Consider the following 12,304-nt stretch of genomic DNA (forward strand, 5'->3'; position numbering starts at 1 on the left):
CCCCGCCCCTCCACCTCAGCCCTTCTGTCGTCATTTCCTGTGGGTCTGTGCGCTAGGGAGAAGATGGCGGCGTTAGGGGAACCCGTGCGACTGGAGAGGGGTGAGTGCAGCCGAGGCTCGGCCGAGGTTGGTGGAAGGGTTGGGAGAGTGCTGTGTCGCTGGAGGGGAGGAGGAGTGACCCAGGCCCTGAGATCCGGAGCCAGGCTATCCCTTGTGCCGGCGCCAGAGGCCACCGTTGTTCTGTGCCTGGCTTTAGTGAGGGCGCTTACCGTATTTCAACTGTTACTCTAAGCTCTCCTCTGTTCACACGGACTGTCCCGAAGCACAGCACAACTAAACACAACCTGCCCGCTTCGCAGACACACGCCGCACACGCGCTCCCTTGGTGGGCACAGCAGAAGCAGCATTCAGAGACCCATATACCCGAAAAGCAAACGTCACACACCCGGTTCGCACAGACTACACTCAATGCCTGTACAACATGAGAACACACACGGTACAATTCAACAGAACCTCCCTTCCCCCTTGTTTACACACATACTCCTTCATTACTTTTTCCACAACATCGCTTGTATTTGGGTTGGGGTATTTGCTAGCTTTTGTGCCCCTCCTAGAAATGGAGAGGTTGCTTTAAAACAATCCTACTCACTTGGTCTTGGGAAGGAGGTTACGTAACGTAAGTAAGCAGAATAGTGGTAGATGCTAAAACGCTTGCAGGTGCAGTGTTTTTCATTTCTTGCAAACCCTACAATTGCAAACTGGTTGGCTGATTGCTTCCTAGAGCAGACTGTCAAGGAAAATAAAACCTCCTCTTCTGAGTGATTTTTTTTTAGAGAAGCCTGTGAAAATAACTGGCTATGCGCCTACCAGATTTCCAGCATTCCAGCGTTTCCAGTCCTTTTACAGATTTCCAGCATTCCACTCTGTCCCTAATCCTTTATTTCAAACAATTTCAAGCATGCTTTTCATACACCAGCATTAGAAATCATTGATAGGAGCTGAGAAGTACAAATAAACATTTTGAGTACTTGTGGTTAAAGAAAAAAAAAAATTATAGGATGGAGACTGAAATTATATTGCACATATTAACATTTGCAGTTACAGTCTAAATACTACTATTGTTCCCTAAGAAAACACATTTTTAGAATTACTGTACTTAGAAAAACTTCTTTCCTAATGCCTTCCCACAAAGAAATGTGCACTTAATGTTGCTGATTTGCTCTTTACTGTGTTCACCATTTGGAAGTCTCACTGTAAATGAGATTCTTACCCTTAAGCCAATTAAAGCATCATTTTAGAGGACTAGCTACTCTGGGAAGACTTGCCGAGTTAGGCCTAAGTCTGTGACATCTTCCTCTTGAGCACAGTAGCACTGTGTTTTATGGATGGGAACAAATCTGTTTGGTGTTAACAGGAGTAGGTTTCTTCTTTGAAAGCTAGTTGTTAAGATTCTAACATATTGGTGGTCTTCTGTGTTTTTGTTGTTGCTGTTTGGAGATGTAGTCTTGCTTTGTCGCCCAGACTGGAGTGCAGTGGTGCGATCTCGGCTTACTGCAACCTCCGCCTCCGTGATCAAGCAATTATCCTGCCTCAGTCTCCCGAGTAGCTGGGACTACAGGCGCACACCACCACGCCCGGCTATTTTTTGTATTTTAGTAGAGACGGGGTTTCACCGTGTTGCCCAGGCTGGTCTCGAACTCCTGAGCTCAGGCAGTTCGCCCGCCTCGGCCTCCCAAAGTGCTAGGATTATAGGCGTGAGCCACTGCGCCCGACCAGTCTTTGTATTTTTAAATGCAACACAAAATGTGGAACTTCTGTGGCATTTAGTTTTGATAGTCATGGTTTGTTTTTTGCTGTTAACAGACTTCTTTTCCATTCTTCAGTAGAAGGCTCAGCCCCTTAGGATGAATTACAGTTAGCCCTCCATATGCATGGGTTCCACGTTTCAGCCAACTGCAGATTGAAAATACTCAGAGAAAAAAATCGTGTCTGTATAGAACATGTACTTTTTTTTCTTGTCCTTATTCCCTAAACAATGTGATATAACAACTATTTACATAGCATCAGATATTGTAAGTAATCTAGAGATTATTTAAAGTATGGAGGGGGGATATGCATAAGGTTATATGCAAATACTACATCATTTTATATCGGAGACTTGAACATCTGCAGATCTTGATATCTGTGGTATCTGAAGAAGGTCCTAACGAATTCCCCACAGTTACTGAGACAGCTGTACTAGTCGTTGCCATTTAGCAGGGTAAGAAAGTCAGATTACATCACCTCTGATTCTTGTTTACAATTCTAACAGACTCTATTAACAAACACTCCCAACAATCTTACAGCAGAAAATCCTACAGTACAATTACAATACAGCACCTGATCACATATGATTTAGAGTGCCTTCTAAATCATCAAACTATGATCTAATGAAACACAAATTTGAGCACATGTTAGCTACATTTTAGATTTAGTCAAAAGCATTTTATTTTTTTCCGTTTTTTTTTTCTTCATTGGAAATTTTTATATGACTTACATATTATAACTTTATAAATCAAAATAATTGATGAACCAACAGTCCCCATTTATCAGTCATTCTGGTGATGGGAAATCAGAATGGTGAAGGTCTATTTGCTTCCATTGCATTTGATTAACTTTTTAAGTTTAAGCTTTCTTTACCACAAATTTAAAAATTTGTTTTCTGGCCAGGCGCAGTGGCTCATGCCTATAATCCCAGCAGTTTGGGAGGCCGAGGCGAGCAGATCAATTGAGGTCAGGAGTTCGAGACTAGCCTGGCCAACATGGTGAAACCCTGTCTCTACTGAAAATACAAAAATTAAGTGGGCGTGGTGGCGGGTACCTGTAGTCCCAGCTACTCGGGAGACTGAGGCACAAGAATCACTTGAACCCTGGAGGCGGAGGTAGCAGTGAGCCAAGATAATACCACTGCACTCCAGCCTCAGCAATAGAGGGAGACTCCGTCTCAAATAAATAAATAAATAAATTATCTTTCAGCCGGGCTTGATGGCTCATGCCTGTAATCCCAGCACTTCGGGAGGCCAAGGTGGGTGGATCACAAGGTCTGGAGTTCGAGACCAGCCTGACCAACAGGGTGAAACCCCGTCTCTACTAAAAATACAAAAATTAGCCAAGCGTGGTGGTGGACCCCTGTAATCCCAGCTACTCAGGAGGCTGAGGCAAGAGACTCTCTTGAACCTGGGAGGCAGAGGTTGCAGTGAGTGGAGATTGCGTGACTGCACTCCAGCCTGGGTGACAGAGTGAGACTCCCTCTCAAATAAATAAATAAATAAATAAATATCTTTCTTTACTGCATTTATTCATAGTTTTCTATCTGCAAACACGAAGAAGGCCATACTATATAAAGAAAAATTTCTAGTCCTTGAGTATAACATGAAATCAGAAACATCTTCTACTTAAGTCAAAAGGAAGCAAAGCAGTAATGGAATACTGGGCACTATAGTACCTGGGGTACAGAAACTGTACAAAAACAGTTTTTGGAAAAAAAAAAAAAAGTAGAGATAACAGTATTATAGCTGACCTCCTGAATCTTCTAAAAATGTCTCAATTCATAACATTTATCCTCGCACTTCTCAATGGGAATCCCCTAACATGCTTCATACATTTCTATAAATGTATACAACCTCTTAGGGTTTTTTTGGTTTGGTTGGTATTTATTTTTTTTTTGGAAATGGAGTTTCACTCTTTTCACCCAGACTGGAGTGCAGTGGCACAATCTCAGCTCACTGCAACCTCTGCCTCCCGGGATCAAGCGCTTTCTCCTGCCTCGGTCTCCCAAGTAGCTGGGATTACAGGCACCTGCCACCATGCTTGGCTAATTTTTGTTTTTTTTTTGTTTTTTTTGTTTTTATTAGAGATGGGGTTTCACCATGTTGGCCAGGCTGGTCTTGAACTCCTGACCTCAGGTGATCCACCCACCTCGGCTTCCCAAAGTGCTGGGATTACAAGCATAAGCCACTATGCCCAGCCAGTATTTCTTATGATTAATTGGTACCAGTGTAACATAACATTTTTGCTTGCTGAGCCCTTTTTTATGTATTGTGTGGTTCAGTCGTTAACTGAACTCATAACTCTTCCTCGTAACCCTTATATGGAAGGTACTGTTATTTCCATTTTACAGTGAAAGAAACTGGGACATAAGGAAGTCATGTAACTTGCCCAAGGTCACAAAGCTAATTGTTTTTATTTTTCTCTTTCATAAACATAAGTGTTTGAGCTTGTTTGAATTAACAATGTTAATTAAGGTGAAAAAAAATCAGTTCATTTGTACTGCTTGTTTTTGCATTTTTACGGTTGTTTTAAATGTGTCCCTGCCACTCACTGCATCTGCTCTTTAATGGTTATCTACCTGTGTATCATGTTTCTTTCAAGAAATGATCAGTGATTTTACTAGCTTATAGTGCCTTGTACCGTTCAGTGCTTTGGTTACTAATAATGATAATTTGGTAAATTTTTGTTGACTAGTTTCTGACAATATTGCTAGCTTTTCTGAAGCAGTACAATGTTCATGTAATGGTCACGTTTGAGTCGCAGTCCTTTCTGATGACATTTGGTATTTTGTGTTCAATTTGCCTGTGTTTCTCCGAGGTCTTACTTGATGCTTCTGTAATCTCAGTAGTTTTTTCTATCTACTGTAAAATTTAGTGTTCTTACATTTTACATTCTCACCCTTCATGTGTGTACACACGCACAGTCTCCTCCCCACCAAACACATGTGCAAATTCAATGCTTTTTTCCCCACTATTGTCTGTATATTATTAGCCCTTGAAGAATGAATCCTAAGTGCTACACTGTTACATAGGCATTGAGAAAACCCTTCGAGAAAATTATCTGTGTGTTTAACTCTAGATATTTGTAGAGCAATTGAATTATTGGAAAAACTACAAAGGAGTGGAGAAGTACCACCACAGAAACTTCAGGCTTTGCAAAGAGTCCTTCAAAGTGAGTTCTGCAATGCTGTGAGAGAGGTGAGTAAACATCTTTAAAATTTACTAAAAATTTGAGTTAATTAGGTCAGATAATACTCTAAATTTGCGTTCAAAATTTCTTAAGAAAAACTTCAGAAAACGTTAAAACCAATCCCTTTCATTTTTGGAATTTCTGATAGAAAAAACATAAAGATGCATAACTTTGCCTGAAATTTTAACTTCACAGAGAACTCAAGCATGGTATATTCTGAGATATAACTTTGGCTTTTACAGGTATATGAACATGTCTATGAGACTGTGGACATCAGTAGCAGTCCCGAAGTGAGAGCAAACGCTACTGCAAAGGTAAATTTTTTTGTTTACCAAAAGTGAGAATTCTTCATAAATTAGAAGTTTAAAATATGCAATTATTAAATTCGTAATAAACTTACTTTGAAGACTAACATGTATCTTTCAAGCTACACCAAATTTCTCAAGTACTAAGAAGACATTTGTTTCTACTGGCTTTACATAAATGGTCCATGATAAATAGCTTTACATAAGCTATGTTATGCAGTTTAGATAATGCAATAGAAATGTACTTGCATACAATATCGTGCAATATATAATTGTGTTGTATATGTTACATATATGATACTATATAATATTCATTATACAAAATCTAATCATAATTTTAAGATACGAATTACTATCTTCATCTTATTGATGAGGAAGCGTGAGGTTATTTGCCCCAAACCACACAAATAGCATATGATAGAGCTGTGGTACTACCCCGAGCTGATTTGTGCTTTCTTCTTTACATTATCTGCATTTCTGTGCCATTGTTTTCCGCAAATAATTTAGGTATTGACCTCACTATTCATGATAGGTGGTTTGAACAGGATAATACCAGCAGTCGGTGACTTAAATTAATCATCAGCAGATAATTGTTTATGGATAGTTACTGGCTTTCAGAAGGAAATGGTGGATTCTTTGTTGAATACAAATGCTTAAACACGTGGATGTAGTTTGTCAGTGTAGAAAAGACCAGAGAAACATGGTTTTAATTGCTGAGTTGTGTGACTTTGATAGCCTACTGAATTTCTGAGCCTTAGATAACGGGTATTCAGTAAATCTTGATTTCTTCAAAGATAACGAGTGTTCAGTAAATCTTGATGTCTTTGAAGATAACGGGTATTCAGTAAATCTTGATTTCTTTCTTCCTCCCCATTTTTGTGATCCATCACAAAAAAAAGGTACTAGACAATTACCCTTAAAAGCAAAGTGAAACAAAATCTCAACTTTATAATTAGTTTGGATTAGTCTAAATTTGAGCTTTAAATAAGATATGGCTCTGTTTCATCTTCTATGGGGATTTTTAGTTGTGACTAGTTAACTAAAGCAACAAAAACATTCAGATTGGCTATATGTACCTCTCTTTTTCTCATTATTGAGTTATTTCTTGACATCTTAGATATTTAGTATATGGTACAAATAGTGTAGAAGCCAAAATGATTACATATAGGGACAACTGCATGTTGATTATATAGGTAGGTCGTGTCCTGCACAGAGGCTCCTGAAGGAGTTGGGCAATCCAGATCTAAAGCTCAGGGCTGCTGGCATGGTGGGGGAGGGGTTTTCCTCCTTACCATGTATAATGTCCATCTGCCCAGCAAGTCTGCTTGCCAAGCCCTGTGCATATGGGACTGCACCAAAGACTGAGACTGGGCGCTGGATGGGCTAGGAATGACCTGAAAAATCATAACATTTCCTGTGTAACTCAGAATTATTCATTTGTCATCTCTAAAATACCTTCTGTTTAGCTTACCTTCTCAGAGTCACCAGTGAATTTGTGAGTATTCAGACGTCAAAAATACGTGCTCAAAAGTAGTTTTTAAAAAGAGGCCAGGTGCGGTGGCTCACGCCTGTAATCCCAGCACTTGGGAGGCCAAGGTGGGCAGATCACGAGGTCAGGAGATCAAGACCATCCTGGCTAACACGGTGAAACCCTGTCTCTACTGAAAATACAAAAAATTAGCCGGGCGTGGTGGCAGGTGCCTGTAATCTCAGCTAAAGAGACATAAGAACCGAAGTAAATAAAAGTCATACTTTTAATACGTAAAACTTGCTTTCAGGCTACTGTTGCTGCATTTGCTGCCAGTGAAGGACATTCTCATCCTCGAGTTGTTGAGCTACCAAAAACAGAAGAGGGCCTTGGATTCAATATTATGGGAGGCAAAGAACAAAATTCTCCAATCTATATATCTCGAATAATTCCAGGTGGAATTGCTGATAGACATGGGGGCCTCAAACGTGGAGATCAACTCCTCTCTGTTAATGGCGTGGTAAGGATGAATTTTATTTCTATTTGTAGTGATCTGTTGTGACCACCTGGGGGCGTATTTGAGTTATAGGAGAAACCTAAGAAACTTGTGGTTTAGAAATGCCTTGAGGGAATCCTAGGCAGTACTATTAATACAGTGATCCTTTTTTTTTTTAAGCATTGTAAGTGTATTTTGCAGTGTAAATTAGCAGTGCTTAGTGTATGTAATTTTTATGACATAAGCTCTTTATTAAAGGCAATACATTAAATCAGAAGTCTACCCTAATTTTACTCTTACGGCAATTGCTTGATCTACTGACATAATAAGGCATAATTGATATGCTAATTATTTGGAACTTAAAAGCCAGTTTTTAGATTATAAACAGAATATATGTAAGAGAGGATTTCATATAGATTAAAATGGTAAGGCAGGATTATTTCTTAGTTTTATAATGTTGGAATAATATAACATTAAAACTGTCTTCCTTATATATATTTTAATAATTTTTGCATTTTGAGTTACTTTCAAAACTTAGTGTATGGTTGTTTGTTTTTTTTTCCCCTAGAGTGTTGAAGGAGAACATCATGAAAAAGCTGTAGAACTGCTGAAAGCTGCACAAGGAAAGGTTAAATTAGTGGTGCGATATACACCCAAAGTCTTAGAAGAAATGGAGTCGCGCTTTGAAAAAATGAGATCAGCAAAACGCAGGCAACAGACCTAATACATTTCAAAACTTGATATTTCATTTTGCATTTTAGCTAGAGAAGTTTTCCTTGTGACTTACTAATGGCTGCAATGCCAATGATTGTAAGAAAACAAACAAATTTATCATGAAATTCTCCTTGCCATTTTATAAATGCCTATTTTAACATCATTTATGGTTCTAGAGATGCATACACTTTTTTCTGACAAGAAAAAGTAAAAGGTGATGAGGGCAATTCTGTCCTACTGTTTTTACAGGCCTTTTTCAAATGCAGATTTTGTCATAAAGTTGTTATAGATTTTTTAAAATGCTTTTTTAATATTAAAATGTACTTTTACATTCTTAATCTTTTTTTAGAAAGGAAGTTTTCTTCATTTGGCTGCTGATTTAAAAGTAAAGTTCTCCAATTCTTTTTTTGCTTACTCTGTTTTTTTTAACCTGTGAAATTTCTTTACAGGTTTTCCAAGAAGTTAAACATAACAGTCTCACCTACAGCAGTTCATTACACCGTCAATGTTAACATCATTGCTGCATTTTGTACTTTGAACACACACACAATATATACAAAACCAGTGGTAAATCATGACTCAGCCCAGTGCAAGTTTTTTCACTTTTACTTAAGCATAATATATAATGGATATTCATTTATATTGATTTATAAAAGTAAGTTTTTAAACACTGAAACAATCATTGCTAAAGGATGTATTCTTAATATTTGAACATTGAGACAAGAGGATGTAATCGATAGCATTACTTATTACATCCCTATTTATATTCAACAATACATCAAATTATAAATGCAAAACAGGTTCAGATTTCATCTTTTGCAATTTATTTTAAATACTATTCATTTTTATTTAAATGCACAGTATTTCCCCTATATTTTGGTCCTTCCATTCCTAGAGAGAAACCAGTTATTTTGTGGTGGGAAGTAGCTGAAGCAAAAAAGGAAAAGTAATACCATTAACCTCACTAGCTTCGAGAGTAGACATTCTTACTAGCTCAATTTAAATAATTGATTTTAGGAAGAAAAGAGGATATATTTAAGATACATAGAAATTATGATGTGATGTTTTCATGAGAATCTGTAGATTCCATCAAAATAGGAACTCATACTAAAATTGTTGGATTTAGAGATGCACCTTTTGTTTATGATTCAAATATGGGAATTTGAGAAATATTTCATTTGTCCACTGGATGTCACTATTTTACTAAAAGGCAGCTATTAGTGTGTGACTGTGACTGAGGTCTTAAAGACTGAGAGTTGAGGTTCATTTTCTGTCACAACTTACAGGAACATGTGTACTTTAAGAAAAACTTAAGTGACAAATGTTAGAAGATGATGGATTGAAAAATATAAGTAATTTGGCATCGTTATTGACCTTGTATAAAAGAGTGGGCATTTTGTAACATTCCTTCAGGAAGAATAGTATGCTTTTTTCTGCATGTTTGTGATCTCTGTGAGTGAGTCTCAGATGATTATTCCAGTTTTCAATGATTTTTCAAAACAAAAGTCAATCGGCATTGTTATTTATCATTTAGGTATTGAACACTGGATTGCATGGTTGAATGTGTCTTTAATCCACTGCAAAATGTGCTTGTTATTGATAGGATCATGTTGTTAAATTGTATATTTTCAAAATTAATTGATGTTTTAAAAATGTTGAGACCAAAGTAGTATAGAAGTATGGACTTAATTTAATTGTAAAATTATTAGAGGTATTTGTTGTAGAGCTTTATATATTAAAGAGAGGTATTGGTGCATATAAAAACAGTAATATTATTGTTATGCTTGTATTCTTGCATTTCAGGGTAAGTAAACCCTGAAGAAATCTTATTTTAGTATAGCTACAGCTGCAATAGCTTTTACAGATGTATCAACGTTTCATTATAAATTATAGTTTCCTGGGTCTGTGTCTCAGCTGTTTAATAACTTTCAGCCAAGTTAAATCTTTTTTGGTGTTGAAACTTTTAGTAAGTTGAGTAAGCTATTTTTTTTTCCCTACGGTAATCCACAATCTGTTCTTTGTGTGGGTTGACACCTATTTATAATTCTTAAAATAAGGGTAGCTCAAAGGAGCCAAATATAGTAGTTTAGCTTGCTGCTGTTGAGCATGAATAGCAGTAGTTTGTTTTCATTAATGCAGTTTTCATAATGTATCCCAGAATTTTAAATCTTGACCATAGAAAAATACAGTCATTCATTGCCAGAGATGTACAGTGGTGGTTTAGTGCAGTGAGGAAATGATGGGAATTTTTATCTTAGAAATGGATGATTCATGAATAAAACTAGGTACATAGGATATGATAGATGTTTGATTTGTCAATTACAAATATAAATTATCACCCCCATTTCCGTTTATTTTCTTGATATATCAAAATGTGTTGACTTAGTGATTCTCAATCTTAGCTACATATTCGAAAGCCCAGCAGAGCTTTAAAAAATTGATACCTGGGTCCTATTCCGTAACAATTAAATCAAAACCACTTTTTTTTTTTTTAAGCTTTCCAAGTGGTTCTAAAGGACACCTAGGGTTGAGAACCCATTATAAAATGATCTGATTACACTGGACACTGTCAGGAAGTATCAGAATAGAACAGTTTAATTTGCAGCTACTTAATGATTAATTATATTTCTTAGTTTTTTGTGTTTTTTTTTTTTTTTAAAGAGACAGGATCTTGCTTTGTCTCCCAGGCTGGAACACAGTGGTATGATCATAGCTCACTGCAGCCTGAAACTCTTTGGCTTCCACCTCAGCCTTCCAAAGCATTAGGATTATAGGCGTGAGCCACTGCACCTGGCCAAGTAATTTCTTTAGGAATAAAAGGTACTTGGCATTTCTTATTTGGGAAGTAATTACAGTCTTACCTTTTTTTCTTCTTCTTTTTTTTTTTTTTTTAAATAAAATCTACCAGTAGTTTAAATGTGAGCTTTTTATGTCTGTCATCAATCTGCCCCCTTTGCCTTTAAAACTTACAAGAATATGTGTCTGTTACTTGAGAAAGCATGTTTAAAAATTGCAGATGAGCAGTATTGTCGTTAATTTATGTGCTGTCTTAATGTGAGCACTTGATTTGTTAGTGTAGTAGTAGATTATAACAGCCTAGTTCTTTAGGATTTGATGATTCAAACATGTTTTTGGTTTTTTTGTTTGTTTTGTTTTTTTTTTTTGAGACGGAGTCTTGCTCTGTTGCCCAGGCTGGCATGCAGTGGTGCAATCTCAGCTCACTTGAACCTCCGCCGCCTCAAGGCAGTTCAAGTGATTCTCCTGCCTCAGCCCCCCAAGTAGCTGGGACTACAGGCGTGTGCCACCACGCCCGGCTAATTTTTTTGTATTTTTAGTAGAGACGGGGTTTCACCATGTTAGCCAGGATGGTCTCAATCTCCTGACCTCATGATTCACCCCCCGCGGCCTCCCAAAGTGCTGGAATTACTGGCATGAGCCACCGTGCCCAGCCTCAAATATGTTTTTAAAAAATATCATTGTCCTCCTCCTCCAAGATTTTTAAAGTTCTTTTGCTCAAGTACTTAAGTAGTTTGGCTCAAGTACTTTGTTTACAATTAAAATGGATATTATAGCATTTAATAGAAGAAATGGTTATGGCTTATCCAAAAAGAATGTCAGCATGACGACTTTAAAAACTACATGTTTGTGAATATTTTATAATGTGGAATGATCATTGAAATATCAAGGATTCTAGTAATTGTATTTCCTGAATAAATGTATGTTTATGAATTTTCTAACCTACATTTTGTTGTGTCCTCTGCCAACAATCTGGTTTTAGAATTGTTGTCTAAAGTTTGCTGGTAGTGTTTCTTCAAAGGTTATTCCAGTTATGGTTAAGTAGTGGGAAAAATTACTTACTAATTTTCAAGAACTTTGAGACTAATTTGTATTGACTCGGTTTTTAAAAATACTGGCAAATACTATGCTTCTACTTTTAAAATTTGTGGTAATACCCAGAATGGATGTAAAATGACACTTTTTCAATAGATTAATTCATTTATCAATTTAATTCTGACTTTAAGGCATATTTAAAATAAATTTGTATGAGTTATGTCCTCGTTCTTTGGAATTGAAAAAAGTTGATATAACTACACAATAGATAATGTTTGTCAAAGCTATGTATAAAAAAGCATAATTCATGGTGGCTGCCGAAATGAAACTTTGAATTTCTATATTTTGGTTTGTCTTTCATAAAATTTAAAAAGAAAAAAACATTTTCTTGTGTTATTTCGAGAGTGGCAATATGACATGTGATTGAGAGCACAGATTCTGAAGCCAGACAACTCTGGTTTCAATCCCAGTTCCACCATTACCGTGTGTCAC

At 36.9% G+C, this 12,304-nt stretch overlaps 1 protein-coding gene across 1 annotated transcript; it reads left to right on the plus strand.

Annotated features, from left to right (window-relative positions):
* On the plus strand, positions 1-11,713 carry LOC105463285 (lin-7 homolog C, crumbs cell polarity complex component). The gene is made up of 5 exons (XM_011710312.2): positions 1-100; positions 4,888-5,006; positions 5,241-5,312; positions 7,082-7,291; positions 7,836-11,713. Exons 1-5 carry the CDS (start codon positions 64-66, stop codon positions 7,989-7,991), a joined length of 594 nt encoding a protein of 197 aa, XP_011708614.1. The 5' UTR covers positions 1-63; the 3' UTR covers positions 7,992-11,713.
* Positions 11,714-12,304: the final 591 nt, after the last annotated feature.

The sequence above is a fragment of the Macaca nemestrina genome, chromosome 12 (assembly GCF_043159975.1).
Source record: "Macaca nemestrina isolate mMacNem1 chromosome 12, mMacNem.hap1, whole genome shotgun sequence".
Taxonomy (NCBI): Eukaryota; Metazoa; Chordata; class Mammalia; order Primates; family Cercopithecidae; genus Macaca; species Macaca nemestrina.